The 19,213-nt window shown below is 38.8% G+C and overlaps 1 protein-coding gene across 5 annotated transcripts in view; it reads right to left on the minus strand.

Annotated features, from left to right (window-relative positions):
- Positions 1-12,623: 12,623 nt before the first annotated feature.
- The window catches only part of STAMBPL1 (STAM binding protein like 1), a 41,769-nt gene continuing 35,179 nt past the window's right edge, over positions 12,624-19,213 (minus strand). For all 5 annotated transcript variants that reach the window (XM_071215788.1, XM_004464538.5, XM_004464535.5 and 2 more), the window contains 4 exons: positions 18,977-19,114; positions 15,092-15,204; positions 13,649-13,748; positions 12,624-12,923 (listed from right to left, as the gene is read on the minus strand). In XM_071215788.1, the coding sequence (XP_071071889.1) occupies positions 12,867-12,923; positions 13,649-13,748; positions 15,092-15,204; positions 18,977-19,114 (408 nt within the window). In that variant the 3' untranslated portion in view covers positions 12,624-12,866. The remainder of the gene's footprint in view (positions 12,924-13,648; positions 13,749-15,091; positions 15,205-18,976; positions 19,115-19,213) is intronic.

Genomic DNA, 19,213 nt, shown 5'->3' on the forward strand with positions numbered 1-19,213 from the left:
GGGTGTTAGTCTCAAAGCGCTTTTCTGCCCAGACTATTTGCCGTCCTCAACAGCTCTCCAGCAGGACACTGCTTGTCCTCCAGTGTGTAGATAACTGAGTGAAGCCAGAACACACTGGATGTTCCAGGGAGTGAGGGGTCTCTGTCTATAGCAGCGCCTTGTTGTGGAGACCCTGGAGCCCAGGATTCAGCTTTGTGTGGGACAGAAAACCCAAGCTTCTGGTATTTTCTGTGCCTGTCCACTTGTGGCTAGCTAACCAGGAGCAATACCACAAATAAGAACAGTTGACTTATACTGCTGCCTGCCACGTGCCATTTTGGTCTCATATTCACTACAGTCTTATGAATTTGGTGGTGTTACTGCCTTTTCACAGATGGGGAAACCAAGGCTTCAAGTGATTAAGGAATAGACCTGATACCACTCTACTGACACAGGTGGAACTTGAAGTTGGATCCAAACCTGTACTCATAGCCATTAGGCCAGCGTTTCTCAAAGGAGAGGCCACATAGATCAGCCTCATCTGGGGCTCATTGTAAATGGGCGGATTCCTGGGCCACACCTAAAGCCTGCCAAACCAGAATTTCTGGAGCTGAGGGCTGGGAACTTGAGCTTTAAACAGATTTCCTGGTGATTCTTATGCACGAGAATATTTGAGAACCATTGTAGCATGCTATTGAAGGAAATTTTCCAGTTGCAAATTAATACTTTCCAGGTAATGGTATTCCATACCTCAAGTCTTAAACTTAAGGATTAGCATAGAGATACCTGAGAATGGATCACTTTCTTAATTTAGGCAAATATCACCAAATATTTCCATCAACAGTTTACTTAAAACAGGAAGTCTGTTGTACTGTTGTACTTTACGTTAACCACCAGAGGGCATGCGCTCTTTGATAAACAGGGGCTTGGACTAGTTTCTCAAGAATTTGAAGCAGGCATGCCCAAATGTCAAAAATCAGGAAATCCAGAAGCACCCCTTGGATGTACATTAATGAAATACTTCTTACTTGTGCACCACCCAGCTGCAGTGCCCAGGCAGACGCTGAACCCTCTTCTCATAGATTTAGAATTCTTCCTCCTGATGCTCCAAGGTGCCCGGTTATTTAAAGTGGCAGACTCTGTTGGTGAGCTTCATAGGAATCTTCAGAGGTGATAAAACCACAACAAATAGGCTTTGCTATCTCCTGAATTGTCTTCTCTCCCCTAACGATAACAAATGAGACTAAAACTTCAGGAGCCTCCTTCCTCCTCTGTGACTGTCAGCTTTCCCGTGACAGGCTTAAGTAAAAGCCATTCCTGAAGGCCACGTGGGTTTCTAACACGAATCCACATTAAATAGCCTTTATGCTGTGGGTGGACGCATGAAAGGAGACATTATTTATTTTTAAAAAACAAATAATTCTCTATCGCCAGTGTGGCATCATTTGTGCAGCCAGGCTGAGCTCGAGTCTCCTTGGTAGAATTTCCAGCATAGAACAGCCTGAAGAAGGATTTCTGATTGTATTAAGGGAGGAGGCTGTCGGGACAACACACACTCGCAGGCTGACCGGAAGCCATTGTATGGTTCAGACTATTTTAAAAGATACGATTAGCCTGGGATGTGGTTCTTTCACACCAGAGTATTATTTGCGTACATTGTTAGCATCAAGTAAATGTTTATTCACAGGAGAGCCAAGTCGATTCAAGTAATACGAAGAGCACTTACTATGAGCTAAGACAGGGATAGGTGTGCAATTTGTTAAGAGTTCTACCTAGAAGGAGCTTACAGTCTAGCGAGGAAGACAGACAAGCAGATAAGGCACGTAGTAAGGGTTACAAAAGGGGAAATATATGAGGTAAGGAATCTTATCTCTACTGAGGACTTTAAACTGGGCCAGAGGCTCAGAGAAGGCCTCCCTAAGGAGGTCAGTGGAAGCTTAAAGAATGGGTAAGAGCTGGGAAACGGACTTTGGCCCAGTGGTTAGGGCGTCCGTCTACCATATGGGAGGTCCACGGTTCAAACCCCGGGCCTCCTTGACCCGTGTGGAGCTGGCCATGTGCAGTGCTGATATGCGCAAGGAGTGCCGTGCCACGCAAGGGTGTCCCCCGCGTGGGGGAGCCCCACGTGCAAGGAGTGCACCCGTGAGGAAAGCCGCCCAGCGTGAAAAGAAAGAGCAGCCTGCCCAGGAATGGCGCCGCCCACACTTCCCGTGCCGCTGACGACAACAGAAGCCGACAAAGAAACAAGACGCAGCAAATAGACACAAAGAACAGACAATCGGGGGAGGGGGGGAAATTAAATAAATAAATAAATCTTTAAAAAAAAAAAAAAAAAAAAAGAATAGGTAAGAGTTAGTTAGGCAAAAAACAGAACAAAAAACAGTGGGGCGAGTTTGCTTTTGGTGAGTTTGCGTTTGGGGAAGGGGAATTAGAGCACACAGGGGACATGCTCCAGACAGAGACTTTAGAAGTATGACTATGACCTGACTACAATTTTCCAAGGTAAAATACATAACATTTTCTCTGTGAAATGTCTGTCTTGAAATTAGACACCAATTACAAGCAATTAAGGCAATTCTGAGCTAGAAATTTGGTTTCTCTGATTTATTTGCCATTCTTGAGTATTTCTTCTCATCTTGCAGGTTAATTAAATTCTTTATCTCATTTTCAGAAATGTATCTCGGAAATGAAAACCCAAACACTACCACTGCTCGTGCTAATTTGTGATGGCTGCAGCTATTCCAGAATGTTCTTCTCATAGGAATTTCATGCCCTTTAAGGACTGAAGGGAATATAAATGGTGGGGTTTGCCTGATTGGGTTTGAAATATATCCTATCCTTAAGGAAAACAGATTCATACATAGTGTAGTGTATTGACATCTTTCAAAGCAGCCTAAAGGTTAAGTGTCCTTAAACAAATGTCCTACCTTGGAGAGAAATATGTGGTATTATAGACACTTCAAATCAAAAGTTCTTTCATATTCTGCTTTGATCATGTCCTTCTATTTCTTTGACTCCATATTTAGGTTTGTGTGTTTGTATATTTTGCCATGTTTACTATTTTCAAATGTATAATTCAGTGTCATTAATTACATTTACAACATTCTGCTACTATCAACACCATCCATTACCAAAACGTTTTCATCACCTAAAACAGAAACTCTACACCCATTAAACAGCATCTCCTTATTCCCACCCCCACCCTCCAGACTCTGGAATCTGAATTTGCTTGTTCTTGATATTTCATCTAAGTGGAATCATATAATAATTTTACAATAGTGCCAGGCATATTTCACTTAGCGTAATGTTTTCAAGGTTTGTCCCTGTTATAGCATGTATCAGGATTTCATTCTTTTTTTATAACTGAATATTATCCATTGTATAGCTACACCACATTTTATCCGTTTATCTGTCAATGAACACTTGGGTTGCTTCCACCACATTTAGTTTTAAGCCTTATTTCTTCTGTCTTTTCATCGAAACAATTACTTCCTCCTCCTTTAGATCTCTCTGCATATGCTACAAGCCAAGACTCCTTAAAAAATGGCCTGAGGGAAGCGGACTTGGCCCAGTGGTTAGGGCGTCCATCTACCACATGGGAGGTCCGCGGTTCAAACCCCAGGTCTCCTTGACCCGTGTGGAGCTGGCCCATGCGCAGTGCTGATGCGTGCAAGAAGTGCCGTGCCACGCTAGGGGAGTGCACCCATAAGGAGAGCTGCCCAGCGGGAAAGAAAGTGCAGCCTGCCCAGGAGTGGCACCGCCCACACTTCCCATGCCGCTGACGACAACAGAAGCAGACAAAGAAACAAGACGCAGCAAAAAGACACAGAGAACAGACAACCAGGGGAGGGGAGGGGAATTAAAAAAATAAATAAATCTTAAAAAAAAAAAAATAATGGCCTGAAATCACTTAGCTTTGGGCCTTCCTTTATAAAAGGCCATCATCTACTCACAAAATTATATCAAGCAGGTAAATCTTACCCCTCTAATTAGAATAAGCCCTTGTTCTTAAAAAAAAAAGTTATTTCACATGGATACTCCATTGTCATCTTTTCTTTTATGAATGCATTAACCATTGAATTTAATGGATAGCAAAGGTAGAATTTGAAAATTTTGTTACTGGTGGCTCTTGTTGCTTGTTCTCTCATTTGTATTTCTAATTCTATCCCTAAAATGTGCTGGCTGACTATTCCTGATCTTGACAAAGGCCTGGGATTGGTTTCTACAACAATAAGCATGATGAGAGTAAGTTTTAGAAGTCATCTGTATCTTAGTCAAACCTGATTTCATCATTCAAAATTTGACTTTAAAAGAAATTATAATGCATGACTTTGGGAAAAAATTCTATAAGCATTTTTTTTGCTTAAAGTAACCTGCTTAATTATTTAATCTGCATACATCCTTTCTGACAATCCCGAAAGTGAGATAACCTGTCCACAGCCTCATCCAAAGACAGCAATAGAGGGATGTTGTCATTTACTTTGCTCTCTTTGTATATCAGCCTTTATCTTAGAAGGAAGCATAATGGAGCTTATTCATTGAACAATCTGTAAATGCTTTTTCTCCTGAAAAACTACAGAGTAGAAATTTTAAACATCCTATTTAGACCCAAGAAAATGGATATAGCACTCATTCCATGGGTACTTCCTGGACCCCCACCTTCACCCTGAGAATGGCTAATTCTAGTAACCAATTTTGATTTTTCACAGTCAACTCGTTTATCTAATGCAGAGGCAAACCACTAGTAATCATCCTTGACTGACCAAAAAAAAAAAATCTAATTATTTCCATGTGCTTTTAGGATGTGTTTTGATACGGATAATAACCAAAGCAATTTACTTCAAAGAAACAAATTAAATAAAATCCGTCTGCAATTCTTTTAATCCACCCTCCTTCCCCCCAGGGTTCATCTCTGTTTTCTCTGCCTCATCCTCTGCATATCCCTACCTCCCTCACCCCAACACCATCCCATCCAAATTCTGACAAACCACAGTGACAGACCTTAAGAATATAAAGAGCTTCCTTTCTAGATAATGTTCTTTCCCCATGATTCTCTTGATCTTTTCCATTTTTAAAATATCTCCGTTGGTTATTCAAACATGCATTGTGGTAGTTTGTGACAGTGTTTTCCACAGAGAATATGTTCTTCAAGTGTCCATTTCTCTGGGTGTGGCCCCATTGTGGGTGGGATATTTTGATTAGGTTACTTCAGTTCAGGGCCTTTTGATGAGGTCACTTCAGTAAGCATGGCCCAGGGTGGGTCTTAATCCTCTTCCTGGAGTCCTTTATAAGAGAATGAAATTCAAAAGAAGAGAGAGAACCATGGACACAGGAAGCTGAAGGCAAGGAAGTCTGAAGAAGGGAGAGCCCAGTAAACACCACCACATGCCTTGTCTTGTGACAAGAGAGTCCAGAATCTCTGGCGCTGGTCTCTGGGGGGAAAGCATCACCTGCTGATACCTTGATTTGGACATTTTTCTCAGACTCAGAACTGTAAGCTTGTAGGCTAAAAAATCCCCATTGTAAAGGCAACCATAACTGGTATATTGCTTTTGACAGCACAGTAGACTAAAAGATACATGGATAGGGATTTTATTAAATTCCCATAATTATAAAAACATTATAAAATTAAAAGGACTATAATTATAAGATAATATTATAAAAATATATTATTTTAATTTTTTTAAACTTGCTTTTCAAGAAGTTTGTTCTTCCGTAAATTTGATTCCAATACCTAGTACAACTAAATCAATTTGGCTGTTCTTCTTAAAAACTATCTTTTAATGAGTAATTCCTTAAATCTATTTGAAGGCATTTTAACCCCAGATCAGAAGAAATATAAAATTAGCCATATACATTCTCCTGTGAATATTACTCTTTAATACAATAACTATGGGATCTAAGCAGATTTATAGCAGAGCCTCCAAATGGACTGCAAATAAACCAAAAATTAGCTTTTTGGCACTTGCCTTTTGATAATTTAAAAAAATAACCTTTTTAGCCATCAGAATTATGAATCTCTAACACCCACTATATGATGTTTTTGCCAGTGTACCAAAGGAAAATATATTCTTGCCTCATGAATAGCCAACATATTAGAAAAGGAAACAAATTTCTTAAAGGAACAGACACAAATTCTTTGCATATTTATTGTCTTCACAATAAATAACAAGTCCAATTTTTCTAAGAATAAGAAGCTGAAAACTGTATATTTTAATGAAATCACATGTGAAATATGAATATGGGTAAAACTGCATATATAAGACCATTTCTCTTTGAAGTGGAAAAATGTATATTAATACTACAAAATGATAACATCACACAAAAACATGCTAAGTGAAAGAACCTAGACATAAAGTACTATAAATTTTATGATTCCATTTATATAAAATGTCAATATAAATCAATTTATAAAGGATGAAATTGGACTAGTGGTTATGTAGGACTGGGGAAGGAATGCTAAGGGGTATAAAGTTTTTCATTTTGGAGTAAGGAAATTGTTTAAAAAATTTTGGGGGTGATGATGCACAACATTGTGATTACAATAAAAGCCATTGACAATACACTTCAGATAGATCATATGGTAAGTAAATATATCTCAATAAAACTGCTTAATATATTTTAAAGAAAGAAGCTGAAAGTGAGCCTTTCTTTTTTATTCCTTTATTATTGCCAAACACATGACATTTTTCAAGTGTCCTCTTCACAGAAGCCATTTTCTTGCTAGATAATTCTGCAAGAGATGCCTTAAGAGAAATATTTGCTTTTCACATTTTGGACTGCTTAACTGGTTTCTCAACAGAAACCTCACTCTAAGGCCAAAGCCTTTAATAATGCAGTCTTTGAAATTATTAATTTAGCTAGAACATGGAATGGAATGGGGGTAAATGAGGAAACTCTGAGTCAACTCTATGATGTGGCCTTAACTGACTTAAATTTGTTCCTTATGTTTCAACTTAGATAAAACACCAATTTCTCACAAGCAAAGTCCTAATAAAAAGAAACCAGGAACAATTTCAGTGACTGAGAATAATCCATACACATTCTGCATTTGCTTTTAAATGACTGACAAGGTCTACAGAGGAGAGAATGATTCCTATCAGAGCAGTAAGTATCCCCAGGAGAACAAAGAAAATCATTTCTAATTCAGCTGAGGAGGGGAGAGAAAGGGAGAGGAGGGGAGGAGAGGAAACAGTAAATGTTTATTGATTGCTTATTAGGTGCCAGACACTGTATACAAACAGACTAGCATGAAAAACCAAAGGAAATGCAGGCTAAATTGGTTCATTCTGTACAGAAACACACATTTGAAATGAACTTGAGAACTATCTCTGCTTTAAGAGGTAAGTAAGTAGCAGATAGCGCTCTGGAAATGACTTACATTCAAAAGAGGAAACTGTGCTCACATACTGTACTGTGAATGGAATCTTCCAAAGAACTTTCCTGGTCCATCACTCCTTGTGGGCCCAGGCTGACTCGCGTGCTATCTCCTTCCTGGCCAAACCACTGCCCAGTGGTGCGGGGACACTTCTGATGGTTCTTCTTTCAGACAGAGCCCCATGGGCCTTGGGGACTCATTCTTCCAGGCAAGGGCAGACGTCAAGCCTCTTTTGGCTCTGTGACAAGGTCCTTCGGGGAAGTCTGGTTAATTGGTTTGTACTTGGCAGTAAGAAAACCACACCCTCTTCAACAATATTTCAAACTTCACTTCAAGCCTGAGGTTTAGCTTCTCACTGCAAGGAAATGAAAGTGAGAAAAAATGCCCCCTCTCCTTTAGGGGACACAATATAACCTTGAGTGAAAAATGGGTTTTCTTCTAATTAGCTTTGCACACCCAGCCTCTCTGTTCTCTCCAGAAATCTAAGAAGTGAAATGCTCTTAGGCTTTCAAGTCAGTCTTCTGTCTCTAGGCACTGTTCATTGTCCATGTTCTTTTTCATCAGACACCTTTCTTTTTACCATTTTACACACTCTTGGTCTATGAATTTTTTTTTTTTTTTAAGATTATTTATTTCTGGGCCTCCACCCTCCCCACCCCCGTTGTTTTGCATTCACTGTCTGCTTTCTTTGTCCATTTACTATATGTTCTTCTGTGTCGACTTGTCTTCTCTTTAGGCAGCACCAGGAACCAATCCTGGGATCTTCTGGAGTGGGAGAGAGGCACTCAATCTATTGTGCTACCTCAGCTTGCTACACGGGCCAGCACTCCTGCACAGGCCAGCACTCCATGTGGGCCAGCTGTGTGGGCCAGCTCTCTGCTCAGGCCAGCTTGCCATATGGACCAACTTGCCTTCACCAGGTGGCCCCAGGAATCGAACCCTGGACTTCCTATATGGTAGACGGGAGCCCAATCCCTTGAGCCACTTCTGCTTCCCTAATGTATCTTTGATTTCTGCACTGAGGATATTACTCATCTCTCAGTGCTCTCTAGTCCCAGCAATCATTTTCACTTGAACAAATGATATAATCTCTTACTTTTCTCAAGAGTATAATAATATGTTGTCTCTATGGGCTAAGAAGTTGTGAATAGCAACTTTTTGGAAAAAGTTGATTGTGAAGTGAGCCTTGCAGAGTTAATTTGCCCTTAGCTGGCAGTGGCAATAAACTCCAGGTCCATTCATAGGATAAGCCAAGCTCTACTTCTGGAGGTTGGGACCTGAACTTTCCCAGGCTACAAGATGTCAACAGGCAGAAACAAGCCACTGAGCTGCCCACAGTAGGCTCTTCATGAAGAGAATTAGAGCAGAATTTGGGTGGCATGATGCCAGTATTCAGGAATAGACAGATGGGAAGAAAGGTTAACTCATCCATGCACAGAATACAGGGCACACTCCTCTTGGGAATACAGAAATCACAAACTAAAAAGTAGATACTAGTACATGCACACAGGGCTTTTTAGGCAATTCAGATTTAATCCTGTGAGAAAAGCAAAGCTTGGGAAAGCTGTGGTTGGTATAAGTCATTGGAGAGAGAGAGGGTTAGCTGGGGGCTATATTTGGCCCTCTTGGGAAAAACACTGGAGATCCAGGAGCAGTAATGTTTTAGTTTGCTAAAAGCTGCTGGGAGAAATATACCAGAAATGGGTTGGCTTTTATAATGGGTATTTATTAGGTTAAAAGTTTACAGTTCTGAGGCTGTGGAAGTGTCCACATCAAGGCATCATCAAGAGATGCCGTCTCACCTAGTTGCAACTGTGGGCCATCAGGTACCTGGCAGAGCATAATGGCGGCTTTGCCAGGCTAACTTCCTCCTGGAGCTCAGCTTTGGGGAATCAGGCATATGGCTCATCCCATACCTCCCCTCTCCTCTGGGCAGTCTCTTTTGGCCTCTCAGGGGCCTCTTTCTGTGCCTCTGTGCTCTGCTGATTCTGGCTTCTGGGACCTCTGACTCAGCCACTCTGTCTCTGCAGCTTCTTCCTGTGTCTGCTGCTCTTAGTCCTCCATTTAAAAAGGACTCCAGCAAGAGCATTAAGATCTACCCTGGTCCCACTATCTAATCAAAGGTCCTTAACTGAAGCCATCTAATCAAGGGTGATCTAATCAGAAATCCCATCTACAGTTGGTTTACAGGCACAGGAATGGATTAGCTCTAAAGACAGGATCTTTCCTGGGATCCACAAAAATCCTCAAACTGTCATAGATATGTAGAGAAGAAAATGGAAAAGCTGGAAAGAAAAGGGAGAGAGAAGAAAGCTAGGCTAGAGTAAGGTAAGACCCCAAAGGCTGAGCAGGAAGGCTGAGAGGTGATGGGAAGACTACTGATCCAGGAAAATGCAGGTAGATTTTCTGAGGTAGCTAGGTGCATTTCCAGTGAGATTAAGGTTGTGTCCAGAGAACTAGCTTAAAATAGTCCTGAAAAATATTTAATAGTCTTAAAATGTCTCCCCACAAAGTATTTATTACAAAGGGAAATGGTAACTTTATAGAGGAGAAATATGGTAGATTCCATTTTAAGCAGTAATCTAAATGAAAACCAACAATATTGGGACAAACAAGATTATGTGCCTCCTGTATGACACGCTGAGAAGGACACAGCATCATTTCTGTGATATTCCTGCCAAAATATATTAACTAGACTCTGAGAAAAACATGACCCAACTCCCTATTGAGAAACAGTCTACAAAATAAATGGCCTGTACTCTTCAAAAATGTCAAGGTAAAGAAAAAAAATGGCTTCACATTAAAGAAGACTCAACTATTCCAAGACTAAAGGTTTATGATAAGTAAATGTTACACATGATTCCAGATTGGATCTTTGCTGGAAAGAAAACACCACAATGGATATTACTGAGATAACTGATGAAAATTATATATGGACTATAGATAATAGTACTGTATCTATATTACATTTCCTGACTTTGATTATTGTACTGTAGTTAAAAGGTGGGTTTTTTTTTCCTTTGAAAACATACACTGAAGTACTTAGTGGTGAAAGGAGTCCATAGATCAATCTTATTCAAAAGGTTTAGAAAAAAAGTTGTACCTAGATGTGTGTATAATGATAAAGGAAATGGAATAAAACAGAAACAGGTGATCTGAGTAAAGTTTACATGATTGTTCCTTGTACTACTCTCACAACCCTTCTACTTGTTTAAAGTTATATCAAAATAAAAAGTAACCCCCCAAAATGTCCTGTTTAGTAGATCCTAAGATCTGCTAAGCAGATCCTTAGCTTGGATAAGAACTGGAAAACGGTGACGTGAGGCAGAGCAATTACCAAGGTAAGCCTGACACCTTGAAGCTAGGCAAGATGGGCTCTGAGCTGCCCTTTTCCCTGAAATTGCACTGCCTACAAGCTTCTTATATTTTGGTCTTCACAGTCATAAAGCATTGTCTTGTGTGTGGCAGCAGCCCAGGTGTGCTGGTTTCAGAGTATAAGATTTTAATCTCTCTGCTGTCCTGTTTCTACGCATGTCTGTCCCATCTTCCCAATCTGTAGAGTAATAAGCCTACCTACGTTAACATGAAATAGATCTGTGGGGTATAATTGGTTCCTAGAAAAGTTATGGTGACTCCTAATTAATCCGAGCTGCCAATTTTTATTCACCTCTTTCAAAATTGTTCTTGGGCTTTGGGTACCAGCTTTTTTATTTAGGGTCCTTTGAAACTGGAGCAGATCAGTAAGCTTGTGTGGCTACCACTCTGGTTTCTCTGTTGCATTTCCTAAATTCAACTTACCTAGAATATCTATTGTACCACAGCAAGCATTTGGATTTCTTACTAACTTCCCTACAAAATTTAGTCATTAGTCTCTTTTAAAGTTACTCACTATAGGGTCATTAGAAATATATTCCCAAAACAAAATTCTGTGGTGCTTCAGGGACAATTACTGGACATTGCAGATCCTCCCAGGGCCCACTGGATAGAATGTGGGAGAGTATGGGCTATGATGTGGACCACTGACCAAGAGGTGCAGCGATGCCCAGAGATGTACTTACCAAATGCAATGGATGTGTCATGATGATGGGAGAGAGTGTTGCTGTGGGGGGAGTGGTGAGGTGGGGGTGGTGGGGTTGAATGGGACCTCATATTTTTTGAATGTAATATTTTTAAAAAATGAATAATAAAAAAAAATGTACAAATAATAAGAATTAGTATTTAATACCCCTAAATACAATTGAAAAAAAAAGACAACTCTCACTCAATGTGTTCACTTCCCTCTAAAGTTTCTGTCAATGCAGCATCCATTTGTTTTTCCTTTCTGGTTAACATTCATATCCTCTACAAAGAAATAAAACAATCAGTAAGTTTAGTGAATACTTTATCATGACTCGCTTTTTGTTGAACGTGATGTCCAGCACTGTTTCACATTGCTTCACTGTCAGCTTATACGAGTCCCCCAGGAAGAAGATATAAGCCATACCGTCCTTCTAGATGTAAAGGCTAGACTTGGCGCCTTCAACAATATCATTTCCATTCTTCCTCCAGTGTATCTGTAGCTAAATTTTCTCCACAATGTTTCCACCCTCAGGTTTTTCCTACCTATTCAACTTGCTAAAATAGTTCATGCATCTCCAAATCCTCCTATTGAATTTTGATCCAGGTAAAAGCTTTTATTATCTATCAGTTATAAAATTCCATTCTACCAAGCCTTAGTTACTATATAACATGGATTTATATTACCCTATTAAATTCCAAAATTATTTTTTCTCTTACTCCCTGTGCATTATTTTATATAGAGATATATTTATTCATAAGCACTCTTCAAATTATTTCTTTATTATTTGTGGCTGAGAATTAGCAGTTATTTCCTATGCCATATTATTTTCCTCCCTGTCACCCGTGTTGACTTTCATAGTAGCAGAGTTTACATTTTTATTAAAGCCTTTTTCAGTCCTATTTCAAGCTTTTCTGCTTTTAGTCTTCCAAATTAAGTTGAGTTGTCACTACCCCAATCCCTGATACCTCGAACCCAAGAAGAAGCTGGTTTTTCTGGAATCCCACACATCACTGAATACAAACATAGTTTTGAACCTGGCACTTGAGAAAATGGCCACGTTTCTTCTCACATGCAGAAACCATTCATCTTCTCCTACCACAGGAAATGTTGCAGAAAGTGATGACCTGTCTTGAAGACCACCTACTCAGTTTTCTTGTGCAAATACATTTTACATGAATGGGGAAAAATAAATATAAAATCTGAATGTATCGTTGTTTGCAGCACAATTTATTATCAGGTCATGGTATCTGGGTACATTGATAGGTACTTAACATCACTGTGACCTCCCTTGCAAAAGAGCAACCCCCAAAAGAAAACTCTAAAATGTGCAAAAGCAATAAATATCAAACCTTCTGATCTAAAATGTATAAATATAAAATATCAGTCATCTCTGGAAACTTAAGAAAATGCACATGTCCACGGGTAGGTGTCTGGTATCTTCAGAACATATCACCTCAGATCCAGCACAATTATTTTTATGTCTTTTATGAGTACATGTTTGCATATCTAGAAAATAAAAAAAAATTAGTTTTACACCATATGTCTAACACAGGATTCCATTTAGGGAGGGAATATGAATTTCCTAATTTAAAAAAATTTCTTAACTTTAAACATATTTCCAATCAGAACAAATAAAATCAGGTGTGTTCATTTTCAACAACAAAATATATACAGAAGTTGCAAAGCAATGCTCATTTTAAATGAATTATAAATTCAAAATAATGCTTCTCTGGTATTGCAACCACAGATCAAGCAAACATTTTGAAGGAAAAGATGTAGTCAAATAATGTTTCCTTTGGGCTATAAAATCTAATCAGGAAGAAGGATGGCAGTTTTCATTGAATGGCTCTGAAAATATTCATTTGGTTATATCAAGCAGAAATAATTCATAAGACATTTAAAATCATTTTCTTTAATAATAATTTGTTTACTTGGACTCTGACAAAAACTTTAAGTATCATGCAGATACATATATGGAAAAGTAAGTTTTAAAGTAAGCAATTCTGCAACAAAATACTATCATTTCCTTATAAATCTTTTTTTAAAAAGGTGAGAAGAAATCAGAAGGTAAGAAAGTACAAAGACTTAGTAATTTCTTGAGATGAGAAAATGCCATACTAAGCAATACAGTGTTTTATCCCATATCATACAGCTACTCGGTCCCTTCTTAAAATAAAAAAAAGGTTTGAAAAATAATTATCTACATAAAATAGCCACAGTCTTCTACTCACACTGAACAGCCTGGGGTCCTTGGTGTGTGGGTGAAAGCCCTTCTTTTTACAAGCAGAAACCTCGAGCATGCCAGCACTGGTGAGCCTAAAGACGCCAGTGCTAAATTTCAGGATGACAAAAAAGGTATAAAAGTTAATCATCATTCAGGCTTTCCAGATGCTTTACTGACAGGCACAAGCCTACATGTTCCTCAAATGGAGAGAGAAAAAGGCTGCCAACTAGGAAATGCACAGTGTTTTGAACCACACCTGCAATGGCTGGCCTTGAGGAGAGACGCCCAGGCAGGAGTGAAGCTGTCGCCCACACACCTGCAGGGCTGTGATGGGCAAGAGGCAACAGAGCTGTGGTGGAGGCCCACTGAGGAAAAGACAGGCTGCCGAGGACAAAACCACAGGTGGCAGGTATCTCCTCATTATGAGGGGAACTTTTCTAATAATGCTGATAATATTTATAGCAACAGCAAACATTTACTGAATGCTTGCTGTGACACCAGCACTTTCCATAAACTTTTTTTTTTCATTAGAGAAGTTGTGGGTTTACATAACAATCATACATAAAATACAGGGTATCTATATACCACCCTATTATTAACACCTGGCATTGGTATATTACAATTGATGAAAGCAAATATTTATAACTGTACTCTTTTTAAATATATATATATTTAAAGATACTTAGATTACATAAATGTTACATAAAAAACACAGGGATTCCCATATGCCCTGTTCCCCATACCTCCCACATTTTCCCATATAAACAATATCCTTCATTAGTGTGGTACTTTTATTGCAATTGATAAACGCATTTTGGGGCATTGCCACTGAGCCTGGACTGTACTCTTAATTGTATTGTACAGTTCCATGGATTTTTAAAAAAAAAATTTATTCTAGTAACACATATACAACCTAAAATTTCCATACTCTTTTATCATATGATTTCATCCTCACATCAACCCATGATGGGCACTATTAGGGATAAAGAAGCTGAGGGTCACAGTGGCCAGGTGTCCTGTTACAGAATATATCACCTAAGGACGACACCAGGATTCCAAAAGAAGTTTTGTGACTCCTTTGTTCATAACCACTCTACAATTATCATTGTTTTCCAAAACAAAGAGAGCCTTGGAGGTAATTAAACTGAGACTGGAAAATTTCTTACAACAGAAACAACACAGTAAAACTAAGATCTCAAAAGGCGAACTGGAATAACATTCCTTCTAAATTAATCCATTTAAGGTCATGCTAACTGAAGAGAACCAGTAATTTTATCACTGAAAAGACCCCAAAAAACAAATGAGCTGCAGGTACGTGAGACCCAGCTGGCATGGATCCTTTACCCAAAGGCAGTGTCTGCCTCTACGAGTTCCAGGTGTGTGGACACACTTGAACCTACCAGCCGCAGACAAAGCTTCCCCTTGTGCTGGTCATGAAAGTAATACTTACTCCTTATGCTTTGGTGAACAAACAATGGCAACAGCCTCTGGCAACATGAGCTGATAGGAACAGTGAGTGTGAAGATCCACGCTGGATAAGAATGCAGTTTGGGTTGGATGTGTCTATAAGAAGAAAAGAAGACACTTTTTGGCTAAGACTTAGCCAAGGACACAGTCCATTCTAAGAGAAAGCTTAGTTGCTTTTTTTTTTTTAAGTCATCATTAATCACATAGGAATTTTTCTTTTTTTTAAATGCTTTGCTGGCATAATCTTTCCCTCTGCAAATTCCCATTATTTGCTTCTTTGGAATAACTATAACTCTAAGAAGAGGCTCCTGGGATTGTTAAGAGAAATGTAGATTATTACTAGGAAAAAAAGAGCTGGAAATTAATTTGCCAGAGGCAAGTTTAAGTAACTAGCTCCTGGTCATTTAGCTGATAGGTATCAGAGCTGTGATAAGAAACCCTGGACAAAAATACTTATTTCCCAAACCCTGTGGACATGAAAGGAAATTTTTTCACAAAATATGCTCCATGTTGCTATGTATCCTTTTGGGAATCACCATTCTCTATAAATGGGAGAACAAAAATCTCTAAGTTGTTGAAGAAGGGTTTCCTCTTGTAACAAAATTAAATACCCATGTGATATGAAAGAAGAGAGAATTGTAAATAAAAAGAAATATATTCCAGGTTTTTGATCATATACAAACAAGTGTATATGAAAGACTGGAGACCAGAGGTTCATTTTTGAGCATGAAAAAAATGCATGCATACATAAATTTAAAATGTGCATTAAAGGCCAATTACCCTTGACAAAGGATATGACCATTTTCACCATGAAACAAAGGTCCTTGCCTTGCACTACCTGGGCCTGAAGTCCAGCTCCAATCCCCACCAGCTGATGACACTGTGAACATCACATATGCACATTTCATCATTTGTAAAATGGGGGTAATAATCATTTCCTTTGTGAGACTATTATGAAGATTAAATGGGATGATCCACGTAAAGTTCTTAGAACAGTGCCTGGCACATAGAAAGGAATGGAAATCATTAGCTGTTACTATTACTGCTGTGTCATTGTGGTTGTTGCTTTTATTTTATTTTTTTATGGAGGGACTGGGGATTGAACCCAGGACCTTGCATATGGGAAGCAGGTGTTCAACCAATTAGAGCTGGTTTTATCGTTTGTTTATTTTGTTATTAGGAGGTACCAGGGATCGAACCAGCAATCAAATCCAGGACCTTGTACATGGGAATGAAGTGCTTAACCACTTGAGCTACATCTGCTCCCCACTGTTGCTATTTTAACATTGCTATTATTAACTAAAGAACACAGGCCCAGAGAGAGCGAAATACCTCTGAACAACTATGGTCTCTTGAAGGAATACCCTATTTAAAACTCTTTATGCTTTATTTAATAGAATAAAGCTAAAATGAGCTGATTTGTATTTACAGAAAGCTATGTTCCACAAGGAAAAAATAATTTGGTCCGTAAACACTTAGATCAACTGAGAAATGAAAATTATCTTAATTTTTAAAGCCCAAATCTCTAGTGAGGGCATGAGTGGGGAGGGTCTGACTTCCTGGTATCTGATTTAGTAGAAAACCTTCTCTTTACAGCCTTCCATGGACATGTCTTGGTGATAAAGTACTGAGTGCTCAAAGAGATCATATAGCTGTGGTGGTAGCAAGCAACCTGTCCACGCAAATAGACAAATCACTAGGCCCCATCAATTTATTTCCAATCACATGAGATTCTGAGCCCTTCTTTTCTGCTAAGAGGAATCATTTCTGCTCTAGTGATAGGCCTCCCATGGGAGAACAGGGCTCCCACTCCATTATTACTCTTTGGATATAAAAATAAGAGGAAGATGAGAATAACAGCAGCAGATTTCATTTTTTATAACTGAATAGTGTGCAAGGCACCGAATGAACGACTTTCCATGAATTATGTCATTTAATTCTTGCAATGCCCCAATGAGGTAAGAACTATCATTATCCCTATTTTACAGAAGAGGAAAATGAGGTAAGCAGGAGACTAAGTAACTTGCAAAGGTCATTTAGCTCAAGTTGAGAAGTCTATATATAAACCTAGGTCTGCCTGATTCCATGCCCTTCTTTCTAATAACTATATGTGGGGAAAAAAAGTCACCTCTGGAATTTCTTGCTATTATTATACTCAATAAAAACCATCACAAAAGGTCATTTCAACCATTGAGGTTTAGAAGTGTAACATATTAGGATTTTTCATCAAACCACAACAATTTAATATGGTGAAATAAATTACACAAAAACAAAACCCTGGAATTTTATAATTATGCTAAATTCATTATTTAAATGACTCAACTTCATTATTGCATACATTCTATTATACAGAAGGTCACAAGGGGGAAAACTTTTGTTTCTATATTTGGGAAAAATTTTTTGTTAGATAAACTAACATTGACAGTACAACATGAGTTTGTAATTAAATGTACTGTCGTTTTCTCTTGGTTTATGTTACAACTACTTTGCTATGATTTGTTTTACTTTAAAATGTATTTTTGTTCAGAAAATCGTGGTTAAACTAAACAACTACTTCAAAATTCACCAATATCTAAGCAAAGAGTAAGGCACATTAGCAAACAGACATCTGGAAAGTTCTGCAAACTCTTCAGTTATAATGAATATTCTCTCACATTTGAGAGGCAGTTACATTTTTAAAAGGGTTTTCACACCTGATATCTTGTTGGTGGTGCACATAAATCTTGTGAGGGAGAGAAGACATTCATCAGCCCCACTTAGTCAATGAGGGAACCTGGAAACAAGGAAGTTAGGGGTCCTGACTGCAGTCACATAGTAACTGATAGGTGGAACTGGGCCTAGTGCCTCCTCTACACTCCTAAATTACATCACACCTATCCTTGGTGAGTGTGCATATGTGTGCACTCACACCTGTGTGTGTGTGTCCTGCCTCCCACCCAATGCCTCTCTATGAAGTAAATAAAACAGGGTCACTGCTCCGTTTTTAGGGGATCTTGGAGGTCCCTAGGATGGGCCCTGGATCCAGGATGGGCCCTGACTTGTTCCTACCCAGCTGTGCAAAGATGAACAGAAACCAGCAGCCCCCTAATGGTCAGATAAAGTATCATCACCAATAATAACAGCTACAACGTTCCGAGTCCCTAGAAAAATGTGCTAAGATAGTACATTCTCTTATTTAAATCTCATTATTTTTATGAAGTCAATTATTATGATTCCCATTTTAGGGATGCTAAAGCTGATGATCAGATGGCTTGAATAATTTGCTTACATTCTTACAGTGATTTCTTAGCAGACCTGAGATTTGAACTCACCTCTATTTAACTCGTAAGCCCTTCCATGCTCCTATGGTAAGTTGGAACCCAGTGCCTTTGCCTCATCCTCTTAATCCTACTTGTGGCTATTTATACAGTGATACACATACCTGTGGCCTGTAGCGCAGGCAGGGGTAGAGTGTATGGTCCCTATTCCATATATACAAATACCTATTTCAAAGAAATATTTTCAGGAATTTTCTAAAACTAATCTAATTTAGACTCACAGCAAAGGTAAAGAGAATATTAATAATTGTCTAGTTAATCAGTTAAAAATCTAGCTAGGCCTATATCAGATGGTCTAAATTAATCAAAACAAGCCACCTAATTTCCAAATATTTCTTTCTGTTTTTGTAACTATGGTAGAAAAAGCCTCTGATAACCACTCCAAATCCAGATTTCATAGCCTTAGACAAGTGTAACACTGAAGAAAATGCTTTAATATGATGAAACTATTTATATTCAGCTAAATTTTCTCAGGGAGGAAAAGAGTACATTGTAAAACAAACAAACAACCCCCCTCCCCTCCCAAAAAAAAACCAAAAGGTGAAACGTACATGGATCCATCCCAGAGTGAGGAGATCATGTTGGTCCTGGACACTGAATAATTCCTCTACATTTTCCATGTCACAGTAGTCTGGTCCTGCAGACTGCTTTGGCACGATTACATGGGTAATGGTAAATTCATTATGTGTCTAAAAAAACAATTAGCATAAGAATAACAAGCATCTGGCTGAAAAACCTGAACAGGAAATGCAAACTTTTGTTACAAGACTAGAGAAGGCCCTACCACT

Source organism: Dasypus novemcinctus, chromosome 6 (assembly GCF_030445035.2).
Source record: "Dasypus novemcinctus isolate mDasNov1 chromosome 6, mDasNov1.1.hap2, whole genome shotgun sequence".
Classification (NCBI taxonomy): domain Eukaryota; kingdom Metazoa; phylum Chordata; class Mammalia; order Cingulata; family Dasypodidae; genus Dasypus; species Dasypus novemcinctus.